General features: G+C 53.7%; 1 protein-coding gene across 1 annotated transcript; it reads right to left on the bottom strand.

Moving 5' to 3' along the window:
* Positions 1-3,615: 3,615 nt before the first annotated feature.
* On the bottom strand, positions 3,616-17,288 carry ALKBH5 (alkB homolog 5, RNA demethylase). The gene is made up of 5 exons (XM_066560888.1): positions 17,047-17,288; positions 16,050-16,872; positions 10,138-10,218; positions 5,764-5,919; positions 3,616-4,161 (listed from the first exon to the last, which is right to left on the bottom strand). Exons 2-5 carry the CDS (start codon positions 16,772-16,774, stop codon positions 3,978-3,980), a joined length of 1,146 nt encoding a protein of 381 aa, XP_066416985.1. The 5' UTR covers positions 16,775-16,872; positions 17,047-17,288; the 3' UTR covers positions 3,616-3,977.
* Positions 17,289-17,769: the final 481 nt, after the last annotated feature.

The following is a 17,769-nucleotide window of genomic DNA, read 5'->3' as shown; positions in this document are numbered from 1 at the left end:
AGGAAGCACAGCCACCGCGTTTGGCCACCCTGTCCCCGGGGAGATGGTGACTCCCTTTATTTAGAACCAGTTCCCTGCTCCCAAACCACCTCATTCCTGCCAGGGGGAATTGAGGCACATCCCAGCCCCCAGTACCACACAGCCAGGCCAAGAGATGCTTTCTGCTTTTATTCAATTAATGCAGCAATCTATACAAGAAAAAAAAAATAATAATGAAACCATGAAATTCCAAACCCTGACAGTGAAGAACCAAATTCTTCCTAAGAATCAACTGGAATTAAAAGATTCCCCCACGTCAGACTGTACATAAAATAATCTCTGCTCCATTTACAGCGTTTCACACAGTACTTCTCGTATCTCAAACTTCAGAACTGTACAACTTTGTTACAAACCACGCTTTTTCCTAGGAAAAGCTTACAGAAAAAAATATTGCCACTTTCTTTTTTATTTTTAATTTTTATTTTTTATTGATAACAAAAAAAAAAAATTAGAATCTTTTAAAAAACAAAAATTAAAGTCAGCCAGAACTTCTAAGTGTGGGCAGGGAAAGGAGCAGAGACATTTCTCAGTCAAATGTTTCTCCTCCCAACAGGGAAAAGGGAACACTTTTGGCAGGTAAAAGACTCTTTGCTGCTGGTGGGGGTCTAGAGCCTGGCCCCCTTGAGTCCTCCTCAAAGCCTGGCAGCTGTTTTGATCCATGGGCTTGGATAATTCCACCACTGACCCTTCTCGAGATACGGTAACAGTAACACACCCCAATTCCTCCTGTTCTTTGTGGAAAAGCAAGGATGAAACCCCAACTTGCTCCCCCTTCCTTAGGAAAGACAGTTCTCCTGGTCTGGGCTCTGGGCACATGGGCTGTCACACTGAATGGAGCTCCCAGTTTGGGGCTGAGCACGGACACGCTGTGGGTGGATGGAGAGGTTGGACCACACACAACCAGATCAGACACACACAAACCAACGGGGTCAGGGCTCTGCAGGAGCCTGGGGAGAAGTTCTGCCTCTAAACTCGAGCTCACCCCACTCCCTGCTCGCCCCCAGCCCCTTGCCACCAGCCTGACTGATGCCTGTGTGCAGCCCAACAGTGAAAACCAGGAATTCCGAGCCACAGTTCCAACCAGACAGGTTACAGGAAGGATCCAGACCTCTGGATCCGTGTGAAAAATGTCTTCTAGTTTCGAATCCAGGTTTCACTCTGATGTTGTTCAGTGCAAAAGAGTTAAAAAACCATGTTATCTACACATGTACATCCGTGTCTATAGAAAATGTCTGTACAAGTGGGGAGATGGCCCTGCCTGCACGCTGGGGACTCCTCTCCTGAGGGATCCTGCTCCCTCTCTCTCCAAGGTGTCAAGCCCCAACCAGTCAGGTTAAAAACCAAGAGCAGATGGTGGCTGGAGAGAGCTCCTCCTGTCCCCCCAGCCACAGCTGCCAGCTCTGACCCACTGCATGGATGGGGACAGGGAAAGGGGGAAAGCTCCTGAGCAGGACATGCACGAATACCAAAACAAGCTGGGAAAGGAATCTTGCACATGTACAGCCTGCACAAGGACCAGGATGAGGTGGTGGCTGGGACCAGGCTGGAGGTGTAAGAGCTCAGGATGTCCAGAGACAGCTCCTCATCCCATGGAAGTCCTGCTCTGGGAAGCAGCTGTGGAAGGGCCAGCTGCTCCAGCTTCATTCTGAGTTGACACCAGGGTAGAATATCCATATTGGAGAGGTAGGGATAAAACTGGGAGCCAGGAGGGGAGAGGGGAGAGCTGAGACCTCTGGCAGTGACCTCTGTCACCATCTGCACACACAGCAGAGCCTGGCACCGTGACAGGAACAGGGCATGGCCAGGATGGATCCAGAAAGACAAAGCCATCAGGAGGAAAAGGGATCTCTGCTCCCTGCGTGCAGTTTTGCTGTCAGGGGAATGCCAAGCTGCCCAGAACAGGGGGTTTGTAGCCATGAGCTGACCTGGATTCACAGCAGAAAGCTGGGAGGGTGAGGAACATGGCTTCAAATGCTACGTGAGGTCTGAAAATGGCATTTCCAAAGTTTCACAAGCAGCAGAAGCACAAACTTTTGGATCTCTGGACTGACAAGACACATTCCTTCAGAGGCTGTGCCTCAGCACGGAGCCAGTGGGGGCTCTCACCAGGAAAACCACTGGATAATCAGAGACAGGCACTGGGGACCTCACCAACACCCCCACAGCCAGCTGAAAGTGATGGCAAAGTCCTCTGAGCTCATGTGACAAGATCCAGCCTGAGCAGAACCCCAACACCAGGTGAAAATCAGCAGGGAAGGAAAAGGACAGTGGGACCCAGATGTCAGCAAATGTCCTTGATCAGCACTGCAGGGAACAACGCCTGGGTGGTTGTTTTAGACCAGGAGCCCCTCAAGACAGCAGCAAACAAGTTTCAAAATATATTACATCTTTTTATTGCCAAGCGTGCAGACCATGAAGTGTGAGGGGGACACGACACTAAGAAAAACTACAGTTGGAGGGAGGGCAAAGCAGTAAAAATTTAAAAATAAGACTACTCCTTACAACTGCCAACACTTGGGTTCAAAGAATCAACTGGAGGAAGTTTTCCTTAAAAGTACAGCTCTAAATATGGCATTGGGCCCCAAACTTTGCAAACACCAAGGCTTTGGTCTGGGCTAACACAAACCAGGTGGGAGAAGAGGATGATGATGGCAGATGCTCTATCACAACCCCACGGGGCTGAATGCCTGATTCTTCTCAGCATTTCCTGTAGCAACCAGAAAACTCCCTACCCCAGGAACACAGGCAGGAATAAGCCAGGAGAAAGCAGGCAGCTTCAGTGCTGGATGCACTGAACTGGGGCCAACCTCGAGCCCTGCAGTGTCCCTGCTCCCAGAGCCAGCCTCGGAGGGGACAGAGCTGCTCAGCTCCCCCAAGGCCACAGCAGCTCCTGCTCCATCAGAGTGCAGCCACTCCTTGAGGATGGGACACTGTGCTGGGAATGCTGCACTGACTCAGCTCTCCCCACCTGGAAGGGGCAGTGGAGAAGGGCTCTTCTGGGGGGTTCCAAGGCACAAACCCTCACAAGCACAGCGTCTCCTACTCCTCTTTGCTATCCCCAGCTCTGGGAAGCAGCACGTGCTCAGTGTGATCCCTCACTTGGCAGCCCTGAGATTCCAATATGGATCTCAGGACAATGCTGGGCCACCTTTCCCTCCTCCTCAAGCACAGCCCCAGTCAGACCAGCACGGAGAAACCAGAGCTCTAGTACATTCTTCTTGGAGAGGGCAGCGCAGGGACACAGGGCTGCGAGCCCATGCTGGCTTGGGAAAAGGGTCTGGAAAGGAAACCTACGGCATTTAAAACACTAAAGTGCAACAAAAATGTCCTAAACTCTTTGAAATCAATCGCAGCAAGAGGGGTCTGCAAAGCTTCAAACTTCCAGTTACTGCAGGGCAACCTTAAAACAGACCCGACAACCACCAGGTAAAAAAAAGACCAAGGAGCCCTTTGGTGAAACAAGGAATACGAGCCCACCATGGAATTTTAGCTCCTGGGGTCAAACATCATATTTAGAACATTTGGAAAGGAAAAGTGTTAAAGCAAAAAAAAAAAAAAAAAAAAAAAACCAAAAAAACCAAACCCAACCAAAAACCAAAACAAAAATACAATTCTTGAATCTTGCGCAATGAAACAGTTAAACTTTTTGGTGTTTTCAAAAGAAATCCCAACAGACAACCTGGCATAACTTTATCTGCTTCCTAAGGGAGAGATGCCCACTTGACCCACGACAGGACACCATGTGCACTGGACATGTTCCATCCTCACGTATGTCTCAGCATTCCTCCATTCATAAAACCAAATCCTTCCTGTTTACTCTTCAGCCTGAAAGGAAAAACCAAAACTGAAGCTAGATGGAAGATAGCCAGAGGGAGGAGAAAGTTTTCACAGACTGGAGGCCAATCTCATCAGCTCCACGAGCCTGGCAAGTGCAATCCTCAGTGTCGCCTCATTTTAACCTTCCTGGCGGGGCTGCCGTCCTCCTCCTCATCCTCACAGTCCTCTGTGTACTCGTACGACCTTCGCCAATAGTTCTCAGAGCTGAAGTTGCTCCGTCTCCTATGTTTTGGTAAGAGGACTGAACGCCTGTTCTCCTCCTTATCCATTTCTAGAATCCGTGGCCTGTGGAGAGGGAGAAAACAGGAGTGAGAGCACAGCACGATGGGATCCAGGTGATCCTCCTGGATGCTGTCTGCAGGTACCTGCTGTGACAGCTCTGCCTGTTTTCCCACTGCTTTCCCAGCACTGGGCACTTGGCAGAGAAAGAACAAATCACCAAGTTGCACCTCCCTAGAGGAGCTGAGAACTTTGCTATGATGGGCCAGTTCCTTCCCTTCCCAAGGCAAGCTTTGGCCTTTACCTCCACCAGAACACTTCCAGTCCACCTCTTTTTTTTTTTTTACTTGCAGCTTGTGGCCCCAAGAAAAATCCCTTGGGCAGAGTGGTCTATCACTACTGCAGCAGAATTTAGAGCACAGAGCTGAGCTCCTTATGGTGCAGGATCCCACCACAGCTCCAAAATCCTTTGTCCTCTCAAATATTAGCACAGTGCAATTGTTATTTCTGCAGACCTGCCTCTGATCACTTTCTAGCAGGACTGGGTTGGTGGGCAGCACACACCACTTAGTTTATCTGAGTGGTTCCTGAGTGATCCCACTATGATATCCATGAGAATTACCTGTTATACTGGAGCCTCTGAGGCCAGAGAAGGAGAAAAACATGTTTTTCACACCCATCTGCTGCAGGAGCCTAGGCAAGCCATCCCCCACAGCCTGATAAGGTCACATCAGGCTGAAAAACAGCTCTGAGGGATGTGCACATTTGTCCCGCATGATCGCTCCTCTAATCGGACACCCAGGGAAGCTGCATCTGCAGCCCAGCCTCAGACCTTCATCCATCTTCCAGCCTGCATCCAGGTGAATGAACACTGCTCACAAACAATCCATCCCCACCCTTCTCCCTCCAGGACAGGTTCAAACAGGGCCAGGACTGCATGGCAGCCAAACCCTGAGACCAAGGCAACTTTTGGGTTGTACCCATTGTGCAGAGAGTGCCATCTGGATCCTCAGGAAGCTTTGGAATTGGACTATGCAGGACAGCTGGCAGACTGGCTATCACTCACAACCTTCAGTGTGCTCACACCAAGGTGTTTAAGGGAAGCCTTGCTGCAGAGCTCAAGCTTGTCTGAAACCTCAGCAAGGAGCTTCTCTCAAGGTCAGGCTTCAACATCCACACGGTCTGGTTTCTCACACAAAAATACACACACAGAGCTCTGGAATCAAAACAGGCCTGAGAAGCTTCCCAAGAAGTCCTTAACCTTTCCCAGATAGCAAACCCTCACGTTCCCTCCCAGGACTGCTTTCATAATATAGTTTAACGCAGCTGCACAGGTTGCTTGGCAATAGAGGTCAAAAATGATTAGTTGCAGGGAAACTATTGTTCTGAACGACTGCATTATCAAAAGCCAGCCAAATCTATTGCTTCTTCATTATGCCACTCACAGGATAAACAATGTAAGCTGCTTACAGCCAGAGCTCAGCCTCCACAAGTCTGGGAGGAACGCATAAAGAGCTCATTCTGATAAAACAGATCTGGGCATTGCAGAAAGCACCTGGCAGGTGCAAATCAGAATGGTTTTAAATATGTTCTGAGGCCAGGGACCTCAGCTATGCACTGATCCAGAGACAACATCCCAAACATGGCTCTTAGGAGAGATGATCCTACCTGTGGGCAGCATCAGGATCTGCTTTGCGATGGGACCGCTTTGGTTTGAGGATCTGGTCCCGGTTGCTTCCCGACAGGCGGTCAGAGTTATAACCTGGTGGCAACACAGAGCTACTCAGGGATTTTGTTTCCAATCGAGGTGCATCTAGTCTTGTTCTGCAAATATTGAAAGAGAAGAGAATTTGTAAGGAGTTTCTACAGAATCACAGCAGAGCCCTCCATCCCAACCACACAGCTCAGGAGGAGGGGCAGGAATACCCCATTCCACAGCACAACAAGCTGCAGCTTTGTGGTATTAGAAGCTTCACAGAATCACAGAATGGTTAAAGTTAAAAGGGACCTTGAAGATCATCTCATTTCCAAACCCCTGCCACAGGCAGGAGCACCTTCCACTAGACCAGACTGCTCCAAGCCCTGTCCACCTTGGCCTTGGACACTTTCAAGGATGGAGCAGCCACAACTTCTCTGGGCAACCTGAGCCAGGGCCTCAGCACCCTCACAGGAAAGGATTTTTTCCTTATACCTAATTTAAACACTCTCTGTCAGTTTGAAGCCATTGCCCTTTGTCCTGCCTTGGCTTAGGGACACACAGTCATGAGGTGAAGGCAAAAGGTGCTGAGCTCACTGCAACCCCAGCTCTGGGATAAGGAGCAGAGCTGCTGGAGCAGCTGTGAAATCCCATGAAATCACTTGGCAATAACTCCCAGCTCCAGTTAAGCCACCTGGCTGGGAGATGCCCTGCAAAAGCATCATCACCTGCAACAGTAATAACTGCTTCCACCTGGAAACTCCCTCCTGCCCACGGATCTCCCGGGGTCAGGTGTTCCTCAGCTTGACTACAAAGTGCAAAGAGTTGAAGTACGAGTCAGGAGAAGGTGTAGCAAACAGAAGCTGCACCATACATCCCTTCCAGCAGCTCTGCACACACTCAAGCTATGCTGGAGAGCAAGCACAGCTCATCCCAAAAGAGAACTATCACAGGACTGAAGCCATGCACAGGTGGAGGAGGCAGCAAGAATGAAGGGGGAGAACCACTACTTGCTCTCCAGTGCTGAACTTCAGCTCCTGAGGGAGGTTTCCACAGGAGAATCCCAATCTAAACTTCCATTAGGAAGCACATCCACTTGCCAAGCTTCTCTCTGCCATCAGGGAGAGCCTCTTCAGCTAACGAGGGTGATGCCAGTCTGGCACGGGCAAAGCTGGGCATGGCAGCCTGAGTTTGCCCAGCATGCCAGAAACAAGGAACACTTCCACAGGCAGATGCCAGGTTGGAGCCTGTGCTACTCCACGCTGTCATCCTGAGTTGTTCTGAGCTCCAGGGCTGGACCCAGTCCAGCCTGAACACCACAGGCCTTGAAGATCCTGCCCGTGACAAGGGAGGTTGTTTAAATACCTCTCAAATACAACAGCAACCACAGGGCTGCAATTCTAACAAACCAACCCCCAATACACTGCAAGGGCAAGGGAACACCAGCCATGCTCCCTCTGGCCAGGTGCAAGGAGAGGTGACACTAAAATGGAGAACAATATACCTACAAATAGAGAAATTCTGCTTATGAGAGTGAAAGCAGAATGGCAGCAAAAGCCTCTAAAATTGCTTTCAAGACCCGGTTGAGTAGGTCTCATTTCTACACCCACCTCCCACGTTACCTCTCCCAGCATCTCATAAAATTAAGAGCACCATTCCTCCCCTCCTCTGGCACAAAGCACTTCCAAACCCTGCTGGCTCCCGGCAGCCCTGCGATCCAACACAGGAAACACCGAGCACTGAAGTGTTTATGACCTGCTTGGTAACCACACAGCTCTGGAGAATCCTGCAGAACCCCACTGCTCCTGCAGCTCCCACAGCTTTGCTCTCCTGCTGCTGTCAGTGGGAACATGCTCAGAGCAGAGGCGAGAGCAGAGGCAGACTCAAACGCGTGGGACCCAGCGGGCTCCGGCAGAACTCAGAGCTGAACATCCCAGCTCCGACCGGGATGATCCAGCTGATCTGAAAGCTCAGGGCTGATCCTCGCCGCCAAGAAGAGGAAGAGGAGTTTTACGAGGCCAGCAGGGGAAGGAGCTGCTTTCCTGGTTGCACAACAGCCTGTTCCAGGCACAGCCGCAGATCAGGGGAGCGGGAACGGCGCTGGTGCAGCGACCCTGGCACAGGCAAAGGGCACACTGCACACACAGGGACACGCAGGGGACACAGGGAGGTGGCTGCCCTGGCCAGGGGATAAGCAGCAATTAATAAGCTCTAATTGGCAGCAATCACAGCCCAGCCTTTGGCAAACATTGCCATGGATTCACCACAGCTGCGGAGGCTACGCAGGAATAATTACCAGGGGGTTTGTGCTTTGCTCGAGAGAAAAATCCTGGTGTGGTTTCATCTGGTTTGTCTGTTGGGTTAGCCCCTCACTGTCTGATGGGCAGAGACATGAAGCAAATCAGGCCCCAAAAATCAGGGTGGGTGGGCAAACAAAGCCAGCAGAGCTACAGGCTCAGTCCCTTCAGCAGGAATGCAGCAGGTCAGCTGGGTACAACTGGGGACACCTCACTGCTCCTCCCATGACTTAAAGGGGGCTTATAAAAAACAAAGAAAACAACTTTTTACATTGGGAGATGGTCATAAGACAAGAGGGACAAGTGTTAAACTAGAGGGATGATTTAGATTGGATATTAGAAAGAAATCCTTTGCTCAGAGAGCAGTGAAGCACTGGCACAGGTTGCCCAGGGAAGCACAGGTTGGACAGGGCTCTGAGCAACCAGGTCTAGTGGAAGGTGTCCTTGTCCATGACAGGGGCTGAAACAAGGTGAGGTTTAAGGTCCCTTCTTGCCCTGATGCACTTTGAGGGCAGCCAGGCTTGACTGAAACAATCCAACACCCTCAGCTCACCAAGGCTGGAGAAAGCAAGAGGCAGAGCCAGTTTAAACAGGTACACTGGACATCTGCACCAGTTTGGGCAGCTTTACCTTATTTATCTGAGTCTGTTTTTTCCAGAAAACTGCTCCACAACCTAGGACAGGCAGCTTCTCTTTCCCAATGTCCAAGCAAAGCAGCTACAAGACTTGGAGATGCCTCCTTGTCAGCACTGGTGCTGCTTTTCCCTGGCTGCTCCAACACCATGAACACAACAGCTCCGAGTTCTTACCACAGCCTCTCACCCCACACCTCACATGGCCATCCATCCCCACCTGTGGGGTGGTTTGGCTGCAGCCTGCCTTGCATCCCACTCTATCTCCTGCCACATCTCATCCTGCCTCCCTGGGTCTGGGCTGATTTTGCTTGGCTAATGCCTCAGGGCTGCTGTTTTTCCTGCCTTCATTCCATGGGTTTCTCTAACCAGATGTCCAACTCCACTCCACTGGCTTTGTGCCATATCCTCATAATGTTGCCAGACTTGTTTTGAAATCAACTAAGCTATCCAAAAGCTCATCCAGCCTGGATCCAGACCACTTGCCTGCGAGCCTTATGCCAGCCTGGGCCACAACCACAGCCCTGTCACCAATGCCCACGTTTTTGGCTGAGTTTACAGGACTCAAAGTGTGTATTTTCATTTACAAAGATGCTTCTTGACAGCACAACTACTGCCAACACCTTCCAAGGCACAGTCAGCAGGGGTCAATGTGTGGCAGTCACATGTTTTGGTCTCCTAGTAGAAGGAACTGGTAACAGAGGACATTTCTAGGCAGAAAAGAAAGTTTTACTGAGGAGTTTGGGGTGGGGTTAGTTTACTTTGTCTCTCATTTTCTTTAGAGCTTTAGGAACAAGCATTGATTGATGAAATGCCATCAAGAGTGCTTTTCTAGAACAGGAAGCCCCTTTCTAAAACAGCTTATGAAGCTTGGCTTCCCAACACAGACTCAAAGGACAAGCTCTGTAACGAGCACTGAACTCCCTACATGTTTCCCTCCAAAGCCAGTGTCTTCCTCTCTCCCCAGGAAACAAAAGCCATGACACCAAGAAAACTCCCTCTGCTTCACAGGACATTCTTCATCACAAACATCAGCTTCAAAAGTCCATCCAGGTAACTCACACACATGGGTCTCACATGACCAGACACCTGAACAGCCCAAAACAAGAGAGTTTGATACCCTGGGTGTTTGGAACTGGGCAGCCAAAGGAAAGCCTGGGCACCAGCAGGGCTTGCAAGCCCAGACATTACAACAAAGTGCTGCTGCAGAGAGTCAAGAAGTGATGAACCCTGCAGGAACAGGTTCCAGCCACTTCCACTGCCAGGTACAGCACGACACGAGCGAGCGTCAGAGTGACACCTAATCAAGGTGCAAGATCAAGCCAGCAAATTAACAAGCAAGGCAGTTTTCAAGTGTTTAGGCATCATGACACCACATCCACGTTTATCTTGCTGTCTGGAGGGCTTCAACACTTACTTTCTGAGGATGATGACAGCTCTCCTCTCCTTGATGTCCTGTGGTCGAATGCAGTGTGTGATTTCGTCGGCCGCATACCCACTGACAACAGAAACAAAAAGCCACCATCAGGGAGATGCCAGGCAGAAGCAGAAAATGCTTTCCAGCCTCAACAACTCACTTTGGCCAGTACTTCCTAAGTTGCACCAGGAATTTCTCCTCCAAACACCATCCCCCAGGCACACAGGAAGGAACAAACAATGGGAAAGAATGAGGACAGTCAGGGGGTTTTGGGGGGTTTCATGACTCAATTTTTCAGCCTGTCCCAGAGGAAACTTTCACCTGCTCCAGCACTGTGAAATAAAACATGTAGAAATGTAGAACTGTAGGTTCAGACGATTAATTTATGAAGAAATTAGAAAGCAACAGGGGGAAAGATGAGCACATTCCTCCAAAGCATCATCTCAAAGATGCCTATTGGGAAAAGCCATCTGTCACAGCTCAGGTGTGCAGCACACCCAGACCCAAACATGTAACACATCAAGGAGGCTTTTTAGTCACAGAGGGGTGCAGTCATGCAGAGCTGAGCCTCTCACCCCCTTTTCCTGCTCATCATTCTCCCCATCACATGGCATATCCTCAGGCACCACAAGAACATCACCAGCCCTAACCCAGCACTCATGGGGTAACCTACAGACCTGCAAACCAAGCTGCACTCCTCTGTAACAGGGTGAAACAGCTCCCTGGGCTGAGGAAAAGCCAGGCTCAAGCAGTGGCTGTTGTCAGCAGCAGTGTTTCACTGTGTGACATGACTCCAGATACTCCACATTTCCAGCAGGCTGGAGAAAAGCCACGGCCAAGGACAGCCCCAGCTTCTCACAACACTGGAGCATTTCCTGACGGCTGCTTCTGTCTCCAGGTGAGATCAGAGCAGGTGAAATCACAGTGGGTCCGTGGAGAGCAGCCACCAGACCTGCTGTGACACACAAACCATGCTGGGAGCACATCCCTCCCTGCAAGGGAGTGAGCAGCAGATCCCAGCGGTGGGGCCTGCCCTCTGCCTGCCGTTTGGAGAGTGTCAGCTCACTGAGAGCCTTCTGCAGCCCAGCACGGGCAAAAGAGAGGCTGAACACCCTCAGAGCTTCCTGAAACACCCAGCAAGGGCAGGAACACCTTGGGAGGCACTTGGGCGAAGGCCGCTCAAGCCTGCACACCCAACCTGAAGCAGAAATCAGCAGGCTGAGTGTCCCCACAAGGCTTTTCCAGGCCAGGGTCAGGGGCTGGCAGGTTATTCAGGACACCCTGAGCAGAGAACAGAGCTCACACACAAGACTTCTCTGGGGACAGGGCCGGGTTTCCTTGATCTGGTTAGATAACCCACCCACTCACCCAGAAACACCTCCTCACACACAGATTTACTGCTCTGCAAAGACAGCTACAAATCCAAGGCCTGACCAGCTGAAGCAGGGGTGGTGTCCAGCCCCACCTTGCTCCAGGCATGGCAGAACATGACAAGTGGCTCATGATGATGCTCTGTTATGTTCCTGGAATCTCTGTGTCAAGCTCCAGTGAATTCATGAATATCACCCACGTTAGCATTCAACTCAGCACCCTCAGCAGCACCCTGAACACAGGGAAAGGTCTGCTTCCAGACCTGCTTCCAGACCCACAAGGTATCAGCCTGGACACTCCTTTTCACTCCTTCCCCAGGCAAGAACACCCTTTTCAGATCACTTCCAGAGTGGCACCAGGAAGTTTGTGTTCCCAGATGCACACAGACAGCATCAAACAAGAGCCCCACCACTCTGGTCTGAGACCATAAGGGGGACACACCAGTCAGCCCCAGTGCCAAACTGGTGTGGAAAACTCTGCACTGTATCATATGTAGTGATGGAGTGCCTCTGCACAGGCAGGGAAATGAAAGAAAAGGATTATTTGGTTGTGTCACACTCGTGCTGCCTCGTGCCAGCGTGAACTTCTCACCCACTGCCCAGCCTTGCACACCCTGAGGATGGGTGAAGGGGCAGACCCTGAAGAAAAACATCCATAATGATATCAAGGGTCTACACACAGATTTCTTGCCCAGAGAATAAACTCAAAACAACCTGGAAAGGAAAATCTAACTCCTGCCCACAAGAATACCTAAGTGTGACATCTCCATCCCAGAGCATTTTCCAGAAGAACAGGGGGAAGTGCTGATGTTTTCCACACACTACCCCAAAACCAGCTCCCAATTCCAAACTAACCTGTCAAACCTTACACCCCCAACTCTCCCCTGAGTCTTTTTCCATGTGGAAGAGCCGCTGCTGAGCCAGAACTGATTCACACAGAGATAAAAGCGGATATTTCTGTGCAAACATCACCAGAAAGGAAGCCTTGAAGTTCTACAGACTCTAACAAGAAAAGCTTCAACAAATCTCTGCCTCATCACCACTGGCACACGTGGAACTTCCTCTGCAGCAGCAGCCTGCTCTGAGGGATCAGGCTATTTTGGAGCAGACAGCTGCAGAGAGATCCCTCCAGCTGGGAAGGAAGGAAGGAGCTTCATCCTCCAGCGACTCCAACCTGCTCTGACTGTGCCTCCATCAGGCACGCCTGGAGACAACAGGAGGGACACACATCACAGCACTCCCCTGCCATTCCAAACAGCCAGGAGATGACCCAGAGCACTCTCCAGCTGTGGGAGGGAAGCCTGTATGGCACAAGCTCTGGGAACCTGGGAAATGCTACCTGTGCCTTTCGTTCCTCCAGCTGCACTCTTCCCAATGCTCAGGCAGCATACCTGGCAGTTTCAGTGCTGGGATTTGCCACCTGTGACAGCAGCTGCAGGGCAGGGATCCACCTGGAACCCCCCAGCCCAGGTGGCTCCACACACCCCCCGTTCCTTTCTTGTTTCCCAGCCCAAGCATTCTCAAAGCACAGATGAAAAGGCAAATTCCTCCATCTCCCTGCCACTGCTTCTATCGATTGATGCTCACCAAATTGTTGTGAAAATAAGAAAAACCCACAAACGTGGTGAGGTCAGCAGCCGCTCCCCAGGGAGCTGATGGGTCACAGGACTGGGATCCAGCAGCACACACTGAGCCGATGCTTCCTCCTGGCCTGGCTGCCACAGGGACAAACCTGCAGGAGCTCCTGCTTCCCTGGGCTGTGGGAAAAGAGGGGACTGGAGGAGGTCATCTTCTAGATCACAAAACCTACAAGAGCAAATCTTCCCTGCAGATGTGAAAGGAGAGGAGAAAGGGCTCATTAGCAGGTCATGGGGTGGCTCAGCCTTTGCCTTCTGGCAGAGGGGCACAGCCCAGCCACGTGAATCTTGTTCCACCTCACCTGTCATTTGAGGTCTGAACGCTTTCCAAGGAGTCTGAGGCAGGTTCAGTGTTGGCAAACACCACATCCTGCTTCAGGGCAGGCAAACAAAATCAAGGGAGGGAAACAGGGAAAAGTGCCTCTGTGAAATCCTTACTGGCTCAGCAGCTGTGAAATTAGGAGCAGGAACAGGACAGGGGCAATCTGGGGCCAGTGTGAGAGTCCTGTGGGGTCAAAGAGGGATCTGACAGCTTACTTTAGATCCTCAGGACTTCCACACAGCTTCCCAGTAAAGGCTGCAGCCACTGACCCAGCAGGATTTGAATCCCAGACATTACAGGCATGCCACCTCTATCTGTGCCCATTCCCCATCTCCAGGGTAACTGCCTCCAGCAGCTGTTTACCCAGAGGAGAAAACGCCAAGTTTGGGGAGTTGACTTAGTCACGACCAAGGGCTGGATTTGGTGCCGCACCCCTGAGCACGGTGTGCACCTCTCCTGCTCCTCCTGACTGCTGGGGTGAGATGGGAGAGCAGGAGATCTGCTGTGAGGCAAGGAATTGATCCCAGACAGGATCCTGCCAACACAGAGCAGTCACTCTGGCAGAATCTCTCCTAAGTGAGTGTAAAGTACCCGCTAACTGCTGTACCAAATTTGAAATAATCCCCGTTTTAAAGTCTATTACTTGCTGGAAGGCAGAACATCTGACCGTGATCAAGCTGCAGCGGGTGGGTCAGAAAGCAGCCCTTGGATTTAGAGGGAAAAGATACCAAGACATTTTCATCTGGTTTGTAGGATTGCTTCAGCCACACGAACAAACTGATTACAGCACCTGAGTGACACTGGCCAACAACCCAAACACCCCTGGGAGACACCTCGCTCCAATTCCATGAGCCCTGAGCCAGCAGCCTCTTCCCAGCAGTTTTGAAGGAAGAGCAAGGGTCTGGAATAAGAAAACATCATTCTCTGGTCCTGGAGCAGAGAAAGCATCTCTCCTTCCTCCCACCATCCTCCACTGCAGATCCTCCTCCAGAGTTTTTCAAGAGGCTTTGACTGCAAGACTTGAGGCTGACCCTGCATTAGCAGCTCTGCCAGAATGCTTCCAAGCAGGATAACACTCTCACTGTCCTTAAAAAACAGAAGGCCTCTGGCTGTAAAAGGAAGGACAACTATTTATCCAGGCCTGACGAGGAAAGACAGCAGAGGGGTTTGCATCAGGAGCAGGAAAATTAGGGTAGAAAGTTTCCCTCCTGGTATCTCAGAGAAGTCCAGGAGCAGAGCAGCTGTCTCACACCCAGCAGTCCATCCCTGGGGATGGAGCTTGCTCTGCAGTAAAAAGATACAGAGCAGGATGGGTCCCCTTGGGTCCCATTGCACAAAATCACCCTGACCTCTGCCCCCCGAGCCCTGTCAAACCACCAGGGAATGAGAAAATGTCCTCAGCGCCATTCCCGCCTCCCTCTGCAGCCTCCCTCATCCCTGGCTAATCCACACAAGTTACCTAACACCGGGGTACAGCAAGGATTAGTTAATGTTTGTGCAGCTTTTCCGAGATAAAAGCGACGCGAGATCTCAGCATTTATTATTGATGCACCAGTCAAGGAGGCCGTGTGTTTGTGGGGGGAAAAAATTCCTCCCCGAACCCTGCAGCGATCAATTTACAAGCCAAAGCAAGGGATTGTATTACGGCCTGGGAGCCCGGAAAACCGGCCTGGACCTTCACCAGTCCAAGAAAACCACCCCCCAAAGGAGGATAGAGCTGGTGGCACTGCTGGCACAGCCCTGGTGATCCCTGCTCCTGGCAGGGAGCACTCTGACCTTCAGGGACACAAGGGACTGGCAGCCCTGGTGCCAGGCTTCCAGCTGCCCTCCCCAGGAGCTGGAAACAGCGGGATCCCTGTGCTCCAGCCCCGTCCCCTTACCTGCCTGTCCCCTCACCTGCGTGCTCCCCCTCCCAGCCCGTACTGGGATTCGGAAGCAGGCGTTTCCCGGTGCCAATCCCAGCCTTACTGCCGGCCAACTGCGTGACCTTGGGCAGGTCATTGCACCTTCCAGGGCTCTTCCTCAACACACATCAAGTCCCTTCCTGTGCCCGTGACCCGCTGCACTTCCAAGTGACAATCACGCGGGGCTCTGCACTCTGCTCTCCCTATCGTCACCGGGCAGGGGAGGGCTCAGCATTCCCAGTTTACAGACTGGGAGCAGGAGGCCATTCACACCTCCTCTCCACGATTAAGGTCAGGTCAGAGAAGCACCGGCCGAGCTAAGAATAGACCCAGGAGCCCCAGCCCTACAGCTGCTCCGCTCTGACCACTCTTGGGCTAAGGATCCATTTTGTGTCTCAACGTGTTACTTTAACCATTTACAGAACTCAGTGGCCAGCTCAGCTCGGCTCCCACCAGCATTTGCCTCAAGCTCCATGGAGAGAGCAGCCACCCAAATCCTCACCCACAACAACGGCAGGACCACCCCCCCCAAAATCGCTGCTTCACCCCTTGCACCACAGCGAGCCCCTGAGCACCGACACGAGAGGGAGATGGAGCCCGAGGCGCCGTCGGGGCGCGCATCCGTGCGCCTCGTGATCCGCGTTACACAACCGGGGCCTCGGCAACGCGGGCGAGTTACCTGAGCACCGTGACGCTCCCCCTCTTCACGGGCAGGAACAGAACGGGCTCCGACACCCTGATGGGCTTGAACTGGAATTTACACCCGAAGCAGAGCGCCGAGTCGCTGAAGAAGGACACGGAGACGATGGGCCTCTCAAAGATATGGATGGGGTCCACGTGGGAGACAATGCAGCCCCCCGGCTGGTAGTCGTTGATGACGGCACTGTTCACAAAGCCCTCGGGGATCACCCGGTGCTCCACCAGCTTCCTGATCACCAGGTCGTGCACCCACTCGGGGATGACGTCCACCTCCCCCCGCGGGTACAGGCGCTCCTGGCCGGGGCCCCGCCGCTGCAGCTGAGACCCGTAGGTGTAGCCTTCCCCGAAAAAATACTTGTTCCGCAGCGGCGCCCGGTCCACCGTGTGCTCCTTGTAGAGCCCCTTCTCCGCCCGGGACACCACGTCCTCGATGCGCGCCTCGATCTTGGCGCACTCCTCGGCGCTGAAGAGGCGAAGCTGGCGGATGCCGCTCTTCACTTTCCGAGCTTCCTCCTCCTCCTTCTGCTCCTCGTAGTCGCTGGGCTCGGAGCCGGAGTCCTCCTGGTGCCGCCGCTTGCGCTCGTACGGCGGTTCGGGGGGCTCCCGCGGGAGGCCGCCGCCGCCGCCGCCGCCTTTGTGGCCGTCCCGGTAGGGCATCATGGACTTGAGCTTCTCCCGCAGGTCCGTGTAGCCGCTGCCGGCCATGGCGCGTCCGCAGCTCCCGCCTCTATCGATCCCGGCGCTGCAGGCGGCGGCGGGCGGCGGCGGGGGACGCGCAGCTGCTGCTCATGGCACCCGCCGCCCTGCCGGGAGAGAGAACCCCGCAGAACGGGGAGGTGAGCACGGGACCCCGGTACCGCGCCAGACCCTCTCCCGCCCCCCCCTTCCTCGGGAGATGGGACTCCGCTCCCGGCGCAGAGCTCCCGCCCTCTCCCTCCCTCCCGGGGCAGGGGCGGCCCGCCGGACGCCACACTCACGGCTTGGCCCGGGGCGGGCGCGGACAACGCTGCCGGTGCCGGTGCTCACGCGGCGGCAGGGCCTGGCACATTCCCAGCGGCGGCCCCGGACTCCCTGCCCGTTCCCACCGCCGCGGCTCTGCCCATGGCGGGGGACAACCGGAGGAGGTGTGGGGGGTCCCGTGCCGTGCCGGGGGAAGGCGGCGGGCGGGGGTCTGGCGCGGCCCTTCCCGCTACGTCACCAGGAGCCGGCCCGACATCCCGGATCGCCGCGGGGCCGCCCCGCCCCGCCGCGCACGCGCCGCCACCGCCCCCGGCCCGGCCCCGGCCCCGGCCCCGGCCCCGGCCCCGCCCCTCCCGCGCACGTACGGACAGAGCGCGCGACCCGGCCCCACCCCCCGCGCGCGCCCACCGGCGCCGTTAACCGGCAGCGGCGGCCCCGCCCCGTTCCGCCCCGCGCGGCGCTGATTGGCCGGGGGGCGGCCGCGAGCGCCGCGGGCCGGCGGCTGATTGGGCGGTTGGAGCGCGCGCGCGCGGCGGCGGCGGGGAGGGAGGAGCGCGGAGGTGGCGGCGGGTGCGCGGCGCCGGCGCCCCCTGGCGGACACGGCGAGCGCGACAGGCGGGCGGGAGTGATTTAAAAGGGGGGCACAGGGAAACTGAGGCACGGGTGGGATGGAGGGGAAACTGAGGCACCGGGATAGGGAAACGAACACGGAGATCGGTGGGGGAAACTGAGGCACGGGA

This window comes from Molothrus aeneus, chromosome 16, assembly GCF_037042795.1.
Source record: "Molothrus aeneus isolate 106 chromosome 16, BPBGC_Maene_1.0, whole genome shotgun sequence".
Lineage (NCBI taxonomy): Eukaryota > Metazoa > Chordata > Aves > Passeriformes > Icteridae > Molothrus > Molothrus aeneus.
Note: the sequence above shows the minus strand (reverse complement) of the source record. Positions and strands in the feature narration are given on the sequence as shown.